Genomic DNA, 15192 nt, shown 5'->3' on the forward strand with positions numbered 1-15192 from the left:
ATTAGTATAATGACGTTTACAGGAACAGTCAAGAACTTATGCATGTAAAGTGGGACCACAAACTCCTCGAAATTATCCGCCAAAATAGAGACTCTAGACTGGCTCTGAGAATTAAGAAATTGAAATTAGAAAGCTCATGAGTTAAATCTTCGGGTCAGACCACGCTCAGACGCTCTATCACTGGGCCTCAGAGACTGTACGCTTAGTCAGACTCTTACTAAGCTCATATGTGACGCACATCCCGCAAACTGCCAGGATCAACAGTGTCGAAAGCCCTGCGTGAGTTAATACTGTAAGATAGATGTTGAGTCCTAATTTTTTTCTTCGTTCCACACTCGTAAAACTGGAGGCGGAAAACATATTTCTTCATTTTGCTGAAGATTCATCACTTTCTTACTTGACACATGAGGCTTTCGACATTGTTGATCCTAGCAGTATGCAGTAATGTTAATGTGGATCACCTTTGTGTCTCTGTGGCTCAGTTGTAGAGCATCAGGGGACGAAGGTCTGAGCTTCAATTCTTCATGACTCAGCATTTTTTCTGTGTCCCATGCTTGTGACCGAATTGGTAAAAAAAAAACTCTTCTCATGTGTGAGTAAGTAAAAAGAAAGTTTGCGACTTTTCAAAAGCTTTTGAAGCAATCTAGCGAGTAAGATTCAAAACTCCTCGGGAATTATAATTACCGCGTTGTCTTACTAAATTCAAATTCTTCGTCGGTGGTAAAATACGGAGCGCTTAAGGCGACATTAGGGCGAGTAAGGGATTATTACTGTAAAGTCGATTAGAATTACTTCGGTAACCATTTCTGAAAACTTTCGATTTTGTTCTTCATTCCATACTTTTTTACACCCGCTAGGACTCGCATCCTTGAATGAAGTGAAAAAACTGGAAAAGCAATGGTTACTAAAATGAATATGAAGTCTCTGTAAAAACACTCAAAAATTGGCCAAGCACAACACATGAGAAAAAAAAATCAGCTTAACTAGGTATGAATAATATTTCACAACAAGAGGGAGTTGGTTTCTCAACCGAACGCATTCGGCGGATTTTCCGGGAAAGTTGGTCGTTTTCTTGCATTATCAAAGATGCATATGCCAAGAATTTTTGTCAATTTATTGTAGACGTTCGAAACAAGGTTTATTATTCTTTAGTCTATTGAGTATTGAGTTGGGCTCTGAAAAATTCAAGCGCTTAACGGCTAACTTTTTAGAAACTTCCAAGTTATCAATTTTAAAGTAAACATTAGAAAAGCCTTTTGATTGATCTAAGCAAATTTAATGTAACACTTAATCACTTGATTATGAAACGAATAACATTTCTTTTTAGGACATTCTTTTGGTGTTATGCATCACTTCTTTCGTTATCATAAATTTATTTCGTTCCTTAAAATTTGCCTGTGGACAGTTTTTGAAAGAAAGCATAAATATCAAAACTTAGAAACTTCCAATTTATCGATTTTAAAGTAAACATTAGAATAGCCTTTTCATTAATCTTAACAAATTTAATGTAACACTCAATCACTTGTTTATGAAACGAATAACATTTCGTTTTAGAACATTCTTTTGGTGTTATGCATCACTTCTTTCGTTATCATCAATTTATTTCGTTCCTTAAAATTTGCCTGTGAACAGTTTTCTGAAAGAAAAAATGGATATTGATAATCGCCGCTGACAAATTTCTGCTTCGCACAATTAATATAAAATTTCCAAAAGAAACAATAGTAACATCTAAAACATCTGTTCTCAGTTCAAGACTGTTCCCGGAAATCGGATCCAAAATGTTTTCTAAGTGTCTTGAAATCGCGTGACAAATATCTGAGACTCTTATGAAGTTTGAAAGAACCTTGCAGCGAAATTATGTGTAAATTTTTGACAGCCGGGCATTTATTGGTTCATTCCAGAACGTGCCCCATTGTTCAGCCGAAACCTTAAATAGATAACACGCTCTGTCTTCATAGCATGTCTGCCTTGTTGGAATGAAATAAAATTATGCGAACATTTGTAGTCTACGAAAGAAAGATTTATTTCAAAAGGATTGGGAAAAAATTATTTTCGTCTCCTAGACTGAAAATCAGACAGTTATTAAGGGATAAAATGTTACTTAGCAGTTTCTAATATTTGTCCTGAAAATTCCTTCCACGCACTTATATGGTGCTTTCCTAAAAACGTTGGAAGAAACGTCGAACTTTGAAAGTTGCAATGTTTACGAGCGAGTTGTACGTGAGAAATCCTCTTGTATGTTTTTTTTTAAACTGAGTAATCCCTTTGTCATGCGCCATTTTTATTAGGCGCACAACAAAGATGGTGTGTCAATCGAAGACAGACAAAGGGAGTATTTAGTTTAAAAAAAAGAAAAAGAAAAGAAACGACCACGAGAGAAAACATAAAGCACAGGGACCCTAAGGAAAATATACGCACCACACATCAGCGAGTTAAGCTTCCAGTGGGTCTTTCCTTTATAACAATCATGTGACTGAAAAATTCTACCAGATGCGATCAGAATTACGATTTTCAGAACACGTCGAGGCCTGTTCGACTTCGATGAATCAAAGCGAAATGTAAACAAATATAAAAAATCCGCAAACCCCGCCTAAACTCACCTACGTTGGCTTTAAAAATGTCTTTTTCCCTCTAATCGTTGTAGTAGGAGGACGTACAACGTTCACATCGAAACTTTGCCAAAGTGAACGAATTCGGATGGACGGCATTAAAAGCGGTCCGGTGCATTTCGGGTCAAAAAATCGATTTCTTTCAAACTTTGCCCGTGAATCTACCTTAGTCTAAAAGTCATCTTTAACCACTTTCTTTTTTTTTTCTTATTGATGTAATTTTCGTTTCCAGTTCCCTGTAAAATATGACTACATTAGTGTAATATGACATTACGTCTCATAACATAAGTTGGGGCTTTTCCTGACTATCGATCGCCTCCAGACGACGTTTGAGTTTTCAAATTTGCATATTTGTTCAGAGACGTGACGTCATATTACACCAATGTAGTAATATTTTACAGGGAATTGGAAACAAAAAGTACATTAATTAGGAAAAAAAAGAAAATGGTCAAAGATAAGACTGACCGAACTACTATGAGTTAATTTTCCCGCGAAATGCGTAAATAATCCGAAACTTCCATCATGCAACGCGAACCTCTTCAACGTGCCATCAGAATATTAATTTCTGGATAATTCGTTTCCATGTCACTCAAACGTCAGAGATTACATATATGACGTCCTGCGATCTCAAGCCTGCAGGTTTGTCTGAGGGTGGCAGAGAGTTTATACGCGTGACTACGGCCAAAAAAATCACTACTTGACTCGTAACTTTTATAGGAAAGCAAGGTAAGTGAGGTTAAAGTTTTCCTTTTTATATTTATAGCGCGTGAAATACTATTTAAAGTACACAAGACGCGCGATTTTTTGGTAACTTTGTGCGTGAAACGGGATCAGGAACCCTCGTTTGCTACCCTCTTCTCTACCTATGGTTCAATAAAGTTGTTGATAACCACTTGGGAACGAAAAAATAAAATGATCTGACGAGTTACATTGTTTTACGTGAGCAAATGTGAGTGTTCAAAGCAATCTGGGAATGCATTGCTTTGCTAGCCAACAAGTAGCCCACCCACCAAGAAGCAACGGAAGCTCCCGTTTCAGCCAAAAACACCAATCACGTCTTGGTCACTTTGTAACACACGTCAAAAGCACTTTGGTTGGTTTCACTTACAGTTTCGATTGCTTCCTTTCCACAGTTTTCCTTTCCACTGATTGACTTAAGTTTTGGTTTCGAGAGACTCGATCGAAATGCTCCCTAATTTTGTTCATGGTAGGCTTAAAATGAAAGCAGATCGTGGGCACTTAAGAGGAACCACCCCTATTGAATAAATTTCTAATAAAAGCAAGAACAATTATTACAGGCATGCATCTGTTAACTTATTATTCTTCTTATGTAATATATTTCTGCTATCAACGAGCATCTGCTTACTTTGCTTATTCGACCTATTCAGAAGGCGGTTGAAACAGACTAAGAGTTGTTCAAATATCTTGTCGGTTCCCACAGCATTGTTTTATTACTTTAGTTATACATAAAAGAGACAAACAGCAATCGCCCAAGAAACAGCAATGCTGGCCTTGATCCGTGGACCATTATAACATATGTGGAAGGTGCTATTATCTCACAAACTAGCGCAAGTAAAATAACTTAAAATTACGCTGAATTAAAGTCCCGTCTAAGATTCACTTAACTACGTGACAGAGTAAGTTGAATCGATTGATAGTTACATTAGCTTCCAGGACTTGTGTGGTGTTGGTTTAAATATTATCTTAGCTGAAACAGTAATTAGTGCTATCAATTTGAATGTAAATAAGTTTAACTGTATGAGAACGGCCGATCCATTTTTCAAGTGGCGGTGGCCCGCGAGACTCGCGCGAGGAGATGGAGGAGCCTCGCGCTTGCATTGCGTTTGTTTTACGCTTATCTGACAAATGCAAATTAGAAATGACGCCTGTTCTGTATGCTAAGCTGGCCTTAATTCGAGTGATCACGAGAAAATTTGCATGGATACAATTCGTAACCTTCGATCCATTCTATTTGAAGTTTGATAGAAAAATTATTCCAATGCCAGTGGTTTCCTGTGTTTTTGCGCGTACTTCATAGGGGATCAATTATCAATTATAGTATTGTATGACGTCCTGCGATCTCAAACCTGCAGGTTTGTCTGAGGGTGGCAGAGAGTTTGTTCCTCACGCGTGATTGAGTCCAAAAAATCAATACTTGACTCGTGAATTTTACAGGAAGGCAAGGTTCGGTGAGGTTTGAGGTTTTCTCTTTTAAATTCGTGACGCTTGAAAGACTATTCTACATACATGCGACGCGTGATTGTTTCTAAATTTAACGCGTGAAACGAGTGTCGAAAATAATCTGGGAATGCTTCGCTCGGTGATTGTTGCAGACAACTCATGCCATCCTCTCAGCCAATAAGATTCAAAACTGACCCTAATCACGTCTTGGTCACTTTGTAATACGCGCCCAAAGGACTTTGGTTGGTTTCACTCACAGTTTTGACTGGTTTCTTTTCATAGTTTTCCTTTCTACTGATTGATTGTCGTGAGTACTTTAGATTGGGTTTCAAGAGACTTGATCAAAATGCTTCCTAATTTTGTATATGTAAAAATAAAGAATAATTATTACAGGCATGCGTCAGAGGTTATTCTGCTTATTTTGCTTGTTCAACCTACTCCGGAACTGTTTGGAAGGCGGTCACAATTATCATCATATCATTATTATTTGCATTCTAAGGAGTGCTATGTATGCATTATATCTCGACTGGTCACGAATATCTGCTCACTTTGTCTTCTCTGTTGTGTTTGGAGGGCAGTTTAAAACAAATCTGGTGTCCATTGGGATCTTAAGTTAGTCTTTGCTTTCTCCGAAATCACATGCAAGCAATTGCAGAACGGATAGCTTGTTTTCCCTCCATGTTCACACATGTGTGCATCTCGATTGAACATTATGTTACATACACATTATGAGCACTGACTACTGCACTGCACAAGAATTAGGCTTTCAACAGTAACCAAAACAATTTCAAAGCGTTAGGTTTGTTCAGCTTCATCCTTGAATTAAAACTAATCTCGTGACAATCTTTTGATTTGTCTTTAAGATTGCAGACCTGTGTAAAAGGCTTTGGCAAACAGACCTCTCCTGTACGTATTAATCTGCAGTACAGTTAATTAATTTTTAGCGTTACCTGGTTAAACTGGATTGAGCTGATGTTCTGTTCAGGATAGGTTCTTGTTTGAGCGCGCCGAAAATAATGTCACAAGATCGAAACAGAAATTACTGATTGAAGCTGTCCCGGATCATTGATTCGATTTTGTTCAAAGCTATTATTAAAGCGCAGCATGGTAGTTCATAACATACCAGGCGGAAACAAAACTATTATTCTGTTTACAGGACCGTGGGAAAAGGAGCGTGCGAGACTCTCAAGCTAGCGAACCGTGTATGTCTATATAATGCCTATGTATAAAAAAATATTTTTCCGTTTACAGCAAGGGAGCGTGCAAGCGTGCATTCTGCCCTGGGGTGCTGGCATTGTCTAGGGTGGCCTTACATTTATCTACATGCTATTCAAAAAGTCTTAGTCTTGTCTCCTAAGAGGGTTAGCATACAATGTAACGCTAAAACTAAATCTGTGGTGGCCGGGACTAAATTACCGACAGTGGAGGAGGTTTGCTTAGAAGATAAATTTCGATCAGACAAAGTGCTTGTCTCAATTTCAATTTCATAATTACTTAACTTCTTATAAATTCCCTTGATGTTCAACAATACGTAAATTCCGGAACTTGAGTAGTGTCATTAGTGAGCCTGCTTATCTTGTCTGCAGTTTAGGAATTTCATCCAGAAAGAATTTTTGTTCTGAACTGTGGTAATCATTTTATTCTTTACCTGTTTTAGTGTAAATTGTTCAATTTTGTTCAAAGCTACCATTAAAGCGCAGCTTCATAGTTCACAACATGCTCAGGCGGAAACAAAACTGTTATTCTGTTTACAGCACCGTGGGAAAAGGAGCGTGCGAGACTCTTAAGCTAGCGAACCATGTATGCCTTGGGGGTCTTTGAAAACTGTCTCATTGTGCATTCTACCCTGACGTGCTAGCACCGGAACAAATTAAGGCCTGTTCTTCCTAAAAATTAATTGGAGCGAAAAGTAAACAATGAGAGATATTTTTGGCAAAGCTCGGACAAACTCACCTCAATTATCTTGAAAAATGCCGCTTATGTCATGTATGCCAAAGGGTTTTGTCCTCTACTGATCTAGTGGACGAATGTACAGCGTTAAGTTCGAAACTTTATTGAAGAAAACGCATACATATGCTTAATAGTTGGCGACACAAATTTGTGTATGCAAATCGAACTAAGTCGGGAAGAACTCCAACTTGCGGCAGAAGATGCGACGTCATGATATAATATCATACCTGTTCGTTTACTAAAGGAGACTGCTGATGCATCTGCAGTTCCTCTGAATATGCTCTTCAATCTACCATCAAACGGGGACGCCTGCCTTAATTATGAAAATCAGCTAACATTACACCTATTAATAAGGATGGTGACCGGGAGCCAGTGGAAAATTGTAGAGGACAGAGAAGTTGATGTAGTATTTGTAGAATTTTCATGACGTTTTTGTCATGATATCCTCATAGCCAAGCTTTGCAAATATGGTATCGGTAGAGACTTGGTCAATTGGTGTAGAGATTATCTAACAGAGGCTCAACGGCGTGAAGTAGTGGAAGGAGAGGCTTCTGATGGGCTAACCGTGATCTCTGATGTTCCACGAGGTTCGTTATTCGGACCATTATTCTTCATAGTATATATTAATGATTTACCAGGGGTAATTAGTATGAACAGTTCAATTGCTATGTATGCTGATGACAGTAAAATGTACAGGCTCAGAGGCAGATCTAGGGAAGGGGCCCGGGCCCGGAAAAGCTGGCAGGGCAAGGGACAAAAAGTGTAATATGAATAAGATGACAACTCGAGTAACTAGGGAAAAGTCACCTTTAACTGAGGAATATAATATGGAAGGTCAACCTTATGAAAGTGTTAGTGTGTATAAAGATTTAGGATTGTTTACTGCTTGTGATCTTCTGTCGAACCAACATGTGGATAAAATAACTAAGGCTAATCGGGTTTTAGGGCTGTTTAAAAGGACTTGTAGGGACTTAAATGACATTGATTCTATGAAAACACTTCACTATTATACTCTCGTGAGACCTTTACTAAAATATTCATGCAAACCTTGAAACCCACATACTAAATGCAACATTGATAAATTAGAGGCTGTCCATCGAAGAGCCACCAGATGTATCACTAAGTCTGATGATCATTATGATACTAGATTATCTAAGTTAAAATTGTTGTCATTATCCAGAAGGAGGTTCATAAGAGATGTTACAGTTTTGTTTAATGTAAATAATGGACATAATGATATAGATATCTAAAACAAGCTCCTATTTTGTAAGGACAGAAATGTAAAATATAACTTGAAGGAAAATGACACGAAGGACCTTGTTCCAAATTTTAGATGAACTAATGGTTTTATATATAGCTTTTTTAACCGAGTTGTTTAAGATTGGATTGGTCGACCTAATCATACTAGAGAATCAAATAATATTGCAGCCTTTAAAAAGAACGTATTAGTTTTATTAAGGATAATTAGAACTTTTATTTTTATATTTGTATATATACTTCTCTTATACCTTAATTAGTGGCACATCCCTAGCATGGTGCGTCAACGCTTTTGGTTGTCTCCTTCTCCACAATGTTTTTTTACTGTAGCGATAATTTAATTTAGTTCATTGTCTATTTGTAATCTAATTGCGTGAATCTGTAATAAAATTAGACTTTAAGCTGCTCTTCTATTTCTCGTCGTAATGTAACTTTTAGCCCAGCGATTTTCTCGACCAACGTAGAAAGCGAAGCTAGCAAAACAAACAAATTTTCTATATTCTTTGTAAACATATAATTACTCTGAGCTACTTCGCACTGTTCGATCGAGAGGTAGCAATGTTCTATTTTGGTGGTAAACCATTTTGTATAACTTCTGTTGACGTCACGGTGAATTAGACATTCATATTTAAACGGGGAAGCCCCGCGGAAGTTTTTGCGGGTATTGCAGAGTGGAAGACCTACTTTTTCAATGTAATCAGCTTTCATTAAATATTTGCGCAGCGCGCCTCGCATAGTTTTAGCTACTCAATCTTTAGATGCGGATATCTTATCTAAGAAGCCTGACACATATTTGTTGATTGATGCCTTGGGAATAAGACTGTGCAGTCATTTTGCTAGTGCTGTGGCATCCGATACCCGATAAATTTAATACAAGAACCTTGGGTCGTTTCATGCCGGCCCCCGACACTTCCTTAAAAGAAATTAAATGCAGTGACTAAATGTCTAGAAGCCGGGCACGGTCTCAAATAGACTAAATGCCCGGCAATAAAAAATTTCCACTCAATTTCCACCGAAAGGTTCCTTTAAACATCTTAAGAGTGTCGGATGTTTGTTAAGAAATGTCAAGCGATTCCAAAAATTAATTTGTTTTTTTAGTGGACAAATTCTCCGAGCTTGTGCCTACTACAATATCGTTCGGTTGTAGACACTGACATTCTACGCTTCTGGTGAAACTGCCGGAGAATTTATCCACTGAAAACACAAATTAATTTTGGAATCGCCTTACATTTCTTAACAAACATCTGATACTCTTAAAAAGGTTTGAAGGAACCTTTCAGTGGCATTTTGGTGAATATTTCTAAGTACCGGGCATTTAGTCTATTTGAGACCGTGCCCGGCTGCCGGGCATTTACTCGCAGCCCAAAATAAAAGTCACTTATGATTAAATTAAATTTTAGGTAAGTAAGATTTTTTTTAGGTAAGTAAGATTTTATAAAATGAATTCCTGAACCATATCGGAAATAATTTTGTGATGAATACTATAATCCTCACGATTTGCACGCTCATATTCAGTGCATGGGACCTTCTTCATAATCATCAATACACAATCTATCATTTTCTTCGAAGCCACTGCCCTTCCAGAAATTTAAAGGAAGTAACGTAAAGTATAGTAGCTCGCATCGTTAGGACAAGGTAACTAATAAAATGTTATTTCCTTTTATGATTCATGAATCGATTTTGGGAAAGCTTAGTTGACTAGGATTACTGTCTCAACCAAGGTAGTCTGTTATGTATGTATATATAAACGTTTAAGACATAAAGCAAGCCGTCACCGAAGACATAGTTGTTGGATGCCACCCATAGTTGATGCGGTTCCTATTTAATTCTCATAAATATAGAGGAAGTGGTTTCGTATTCTGATGTAAATACTATGGCCGCAAGGCAAGCGGAGGGCGTGGAGAGTTGTGGGAATGATGATAAATTAAACAAATATGACTGTAACATATCTGACTTGTTCTCTCCCTTCATACCCCACACTTTCCACGTGCGCCATGAGAGAACAGCAACTGGGTCCGAGTTTAGTTTGTAGCGGTATGCCAGTCTGAGTCTTTAGCGCCATGATATGGAAGTTTAAACTAACAATGTGCTTTTAAAAATGAGTGAGAGGTTCTTGAGAGCCTGGCACTACTTCACTAGCTGAATTGCTTGCAAAAATAGGCACAGTATATCTTCCCTTGAGCCAGCGATATCCAAGGTGGTTTGACATGAGCCTATAGTAGTGAATAGTGCTAGTAACTTCTGAAGTTAATTTAGGCAATTTTTAGTCATAAACTCGTGTTTATTCATTAATTTCAATTTAATAATGGGATCACCGACGTTAGCATTTGTGGTACTAATATCTAAAAACAACAGATGTATAGATGTCAAATTAAGGAATCACTTATCATAGAAATTCTGTAATGCTGGCATAACCTGTTGGAAAAAATTATTTATAAATGTATGTATGTATCATACATTATACATTACAGAATTAACCCTTTACCTGCCATGAGTAACCGAGACAGAATTTCTCCTTACAATATCAATACAATATCAAGCAGACAAGTGATGAGAATAAAGAAAAATATCAATTAGGGATTATTAGTTGATCGAATACCAAATGCTCCGAACTAACATCAGAAGATTTATATGGCAGACAGTGAGGAGAATTACTAATGATATCTTGGGAGTTAAAGGGTTAAGGAATGGAGACAAGCACTTATGTAGTAAACCTAGAATTAGATAACTCACAAAAATAGGTTCTTTTCACCCCTAGGAGCGGTTGTAAATATTCCAATACAAACTCTTACAATTTCGCCATGACACTTATTTCGCGAAATGATCATCTCACAGCTGGAGCTTGGGCCGCCTATTGTATAGTAAATAACTTATCAGTCGTTTTGGTGTGTAGCATCGCTGAGTATTTTACATCGTTGTCTGTTTTGTCACTCCCCCTTCAGGCTCGTCAAAATACCGCCCAGCTAGTGAATTTAGGTCGCTGGTGCACCAGGCAAATTTTTGTTTATTTTACGAAACGATTAGAATGTCACTAACAGCAGGAATGGGGAATGGGAAAATAAAATGTTAAACAGAAAAAAGGGAAATTAATCTTTTTTTTCAATTTTTTATATTTACTGATATTTTTCATCGATATCAACGTTCTCTATCAACAACGTTCAAAATTCAAAGAACGAAATAAATTGATGAAAAGGAAAGAAATGAGCTTGGAGGAACAGGTAATGTTCAAGGAAAAATATACGAGCTCATTTTCGCGTAGAATAGGGGCTGTTATGTTTCTTATCCTTCAAATATTTTGTAGCGCGTGATAAGATACTTACCAACAGCTCACTGTTTTCTGCGTGGGATGTATTCTTATCGGTGTTCTCTGGTACCACTCTATGAACAAACAAATATTTCTCATTTTATGTAACATTTGCATTATCGTAATGAACGTAAAATTTGAAAATTGGACAGTGTAACTTAGGTGATATCCTCGGATATTCCCCTGTCTTAGCTGGGGAATATTTGTTAACGTGATGCCTTAAAACCAGTCGCGCGAGCAAAAATATTGCATGGATCATAATCGAGGATATACCACAAGTGATATTCCCTAATTTTCAGGGTCTAGGTCCCCTTACAATAAATCTTTCTTTAAAATTGATTTAAAACGAGAGAGCGTTTTGTGGTATCTTAATTAAAAGAGAGGACATGTTTATTTGTTCATGAAATTGTACCAAAGAACGCCGAAAAGTGAACATCCCACTCAGTGAATGGTTAGCTGTTCATTAACAGTTTTTACCGGCAATTTGAAAAAATATTTTAGAGAAAATAAACAAAATCAAATAGCCTCCATTTGGTGCAGAAATACGCTCGTTCGTTCACACTTTAAGATCGAGATTGCTCATGTTTGAGGGAAACCTTTAAAAGTTCAGGAGTCGGCTGCACAATCGCCACCAACATTCATGCAAATTTTCGCTTGAAACCTAATAGATTCGATATCTGCTGGAAGTGCCTCATGGTCATGAAATTATTCTTTGATATGCTTTTTTAGTTTTGCTACAGCCGCTAGCTTGAAAAGTGTGGCGAGTGCTTCGTCTTGATCGAAATTTTTCTTCCAAGCAAACCACCATTACTTTCGAAAAATAAAATGAAAACTATTGAAGAAATGTAAAATGGTTTCTGTGTTTACATCAGGCTATATGCCTTGTTGAAATCAAATAAGTTGTGAACATTTGTAGCCTACGAAACAAAGATTTATTTCAAAACGAATAGAAAAAAATTATTTTCGTCCCCTAGACTGAAAATCAGACAGTTATTAAGAGATAACATGTTAATCAAGAGCAGCAGTTTCTAATACTTGTCTTGAAAATTCCTCCCACGCACTTATACAGCACTTTTCTAAAAACGATGACGTAAACATCGAACTTTGAAAGTTGCAATGTTTACAATTGAAGTTGTCTGTGAGAAACCCTCATGTATGTTTCATGAACTGAATAATCCCTTCGTTGCGCACCATTTTTGTTGGGCACACAACAAAGATAGCGCATGAATTGAAGACAGATAAAGGGATTCTTCAGTTAAAAAAAAAAAGAAAAAGAAACGATCACGAAAGAAAACATAGGGTACAGGGATCTGAAGGAAAATATTCGTACCACATATCAGAAAGTCAAGCTTCGAGCGGGTCTCTCCCTTATGACAATCATGTGATTGAACAATTCGACCAGATGCGATCAGAATTAAGATGTAATGTAAACAAACATAATAAATTTTACTAACCGCAGACAAACTCACCTACGTTAGCTTGAAATATGTTTCGTGTGTCTAAATCTTTTGCCCTCTAATCGTTGAAGTGGGAGGACGTATCGCGTTCACATTGAACCTTTGCCGAAGTGAACGAATTCAGAGGACGTATAGCGTTCACATCGAAACTTTACCGGGGTGAACGAATTGATGTCGATGTAAATATGCAAATTTGAAAATGAAATTGATAGTGCAGAAAAGCCACAACTTATACTTAAAATTACTAAAGTGGTCTCTGTATTAACGGCGGACGACCCATCCTTGATTAAAAATTACAGACCAGTCTCAATGCTTCCTGCTTTTTCGAATAATTTTGAAATAATTGTATATAATTGTATCTCAAGGTACCTTACTGAAAATATGATCTTGTCTAACAACTGGTTTTGCATAACAGATAAACTTAATAGATTAACTTTTTTTAGCCAAAGATACCAGAATTTTTTACCAAAACCGAAATCTTAAAATTCTTATGGATTACCTCAACGATGAAATTCGTCATGTTGCGACTTGGATTAAAGCTAACAAGTTGTTCATTAAAGTGAAAAAAACAAAGATCATGATTTTTAGCACTAAACAAAAATTTCTAGCGACACGCCTTCTCAAAATTGGTAACACAATTGTTGAGGATTTTAATGTGTTTACAGGCAGCATCTAGCGTGGAAAATACATATTGACTACATTTGTACAAACATTTCTAAAACAATAGGAAAGTTATATGAAACAAGGTTTCATCTACTTAGAAAATCTCTTCTTCTGTTGCCTTATTCTTCTGCCTCTTGCGATTCTCTGTCCTGGTTCGTTTGAAGTTGTTCCCGCTCCAGTTCACGCTGTTCTCTTTCCCGTCTTCCCCTGTTTATTTGGACCATTGCTCTGGCTACTCCTTGCTCCAGTGCAAGAGGACTGTTGTTCGTGGACTCTAAAGACTCAACATTCCAAGGTCTTATGTTCAGTACAGACAATACAAGCAAAGTTGAAGCTTGCGAATTCCTTGGGAACACTTCGGCTGAAGGGGAACCATCTAAAAACGTGTCGGTAGCAGTGTTGTTTGACATGGCAATCTGGATAAATGAAACAAAATACGACAATTTGTAAAAATGTTTATTGTATGGCTAGCTCCTAAGGCGGGCCATATCATATATTAAAGTGTGAACTTTAATATATGATATAGAATCATTTTACTCGCTTAGAATGCTCGATTTGATGCCTCATAAAGCTGAGCTGTTTATTTTTTTCAGTACAAAAAATTTGGTAATATTCTATCTGTAAAGATATCGCAAAACACCTATATGGGTCAGCCGTGACAACGAAAACAACAACGATCTTCGTGAGTTTATTTTGTAATTTTTGTAATTTTGGAAGTATCTTTTTGTCATACAGGAAATCAATTTTGAGTAAGCTTGTGATATAAAATTTTTCTAGATCATTTGGTGTCAGTTTTCTCCAATTTTTATGTCGAAATAAATGAAAGCTGCGATCTCAGCATCAATTTTGGTGATCGAGAATGACTTTTACGACGCCCTTCCTGCCCCAGCAGACCCACCACTTAGTCCCAGAAAAGCAATATTAAATCCTTTCCTCATCTTAAAGCTATGCTGTAGTCAGTCTTTCTTACCTCTGTCCCCATCCCTGAGTCTTGGCCATGGCGGAAGCCATTTTGATTACGAGAAAGCAGTTCCAAGCGTAAGGTAGGGTCTGTAGTGTGTCTGGCCACGAAGAAGTCTGTCAAACCGTAAGCTTCGTTTTCCATGATACACTTATTTACAGCTTAGGGAAACCAATGCTGTACAAACAGAAAGCAGAGTGGGAAAAATTACAAGTAAATGGATATAGTTTTCCGGGTACATTCAGTGCACTCGTGAATCAAGTTCCACCATTTGCAGTCGAACGATTGATTTCGACTCTCCGGTTCTCGCATCCAGAAGTCGAGAGTCAGGAACTGCCCCCTACAGCCTCTGACACAACTCTCCACATACAAATCCGATTCAGAATTTTAACTACGTCCGGGAAAATGGATAGGAAGCACTAAAGCGTTCTTTGTTATGTTAGTTAATTCATAAAAATCATGTCATTGGGAGCATACTTACACGCCATTCCATATCATTGCAATGGCATACCCTCTACGAACCTTTGTGAGCATGGCAGGATTTGAAACCGCTGGACGCGCCCTGAAAATAAATGTTCCAAACTTCCATTAACCAAAAGGAATTTCAAGCATTATCTATCAAATTAACTTTTACAATTATTTTTTTTTAAGATTTGTCGCTCAAACATTGCATTTACCAGATTTCACTCTCATTGTCGATAATATGGATATAATCACACAAGTAGGGAAAAACTATTGGCCAATATTTCCTTTTGCAGAGCCGATGTTGTGTGCAACCAGTGTCACGAGTGTCTTTAGACATTCTTTTGA

General features: G+C 37.3%; 1 protein-coding gene across 2 annotated transcripts; it reads right to left on the reverse strand.

Annotated features, from left to right (window-relative positions):
* Nucleotides 1-13359: 13359 nt before the first annotated feature.
* Nucleotides 13360-14951, reverse strand: LOC113675833 (uncharacterized). 2 transcript variants are annotated; one of them, XM_089214457.1, is made up of 3 exons: nt 14864-14951; nt 14392-14559; nt 13360-13837 (listed from the first exon to the last, which is right to left on the reverse strand). In XM_089214457.1, exons 2-3 carry the CDS (start codon nt 14524-14526, stop codon nt 13541-13543), a joined length of 432 nt encoding a protein of 143 aa, XP_089070583.1. In that variant the 5' UTR covers nt 14527-14559; nt 14864-14951; the 3' UTR covers nt 13360-13540. The 2 variants fall into 2 exon arrangements, with proteins under 2 accessions (XP_089070583.1, XP_027048233.2); XM_027192432.2 differs by lacking the exon at nt 14864-14951 and having other exon boundaries at nt 14392-14663.
* Between the last annotated feature and the right edge of the window lie 241 nt (nt 14952-15192).

Source organism: Pocillopora damicornis, chromosome 8, assembly GCF_964200805.1.
Source record: "Pocillopora damicornis chromosome 8, jaPocDami1.2, whole genome shotgun sequence".
Lineage (NCBI taxonomy): Eukaryota > Metazoa > Cnidaria > Anthozoa > Scleractinia > Pocilloporidae > Pocillopora > Pocillopora damicornis.

Bases quoted from the DNA above. Each gene is read 5' to 3' on its own strand.
- LOC113675833 (XM_089214457.1), bottom strand. From the start codon at position 14,526: ATGGAAAACGAAGCTTACGGTTTGACAGACTTCTTCGTGGCCAGACAC. The intron at 13,838-14,391 runs GTAAGAAAGACT...TCATTTATCCAG, and splicing joins ACTCAGGGATGGGGACAGAG to ATTGCCATGTCAAACAACAC.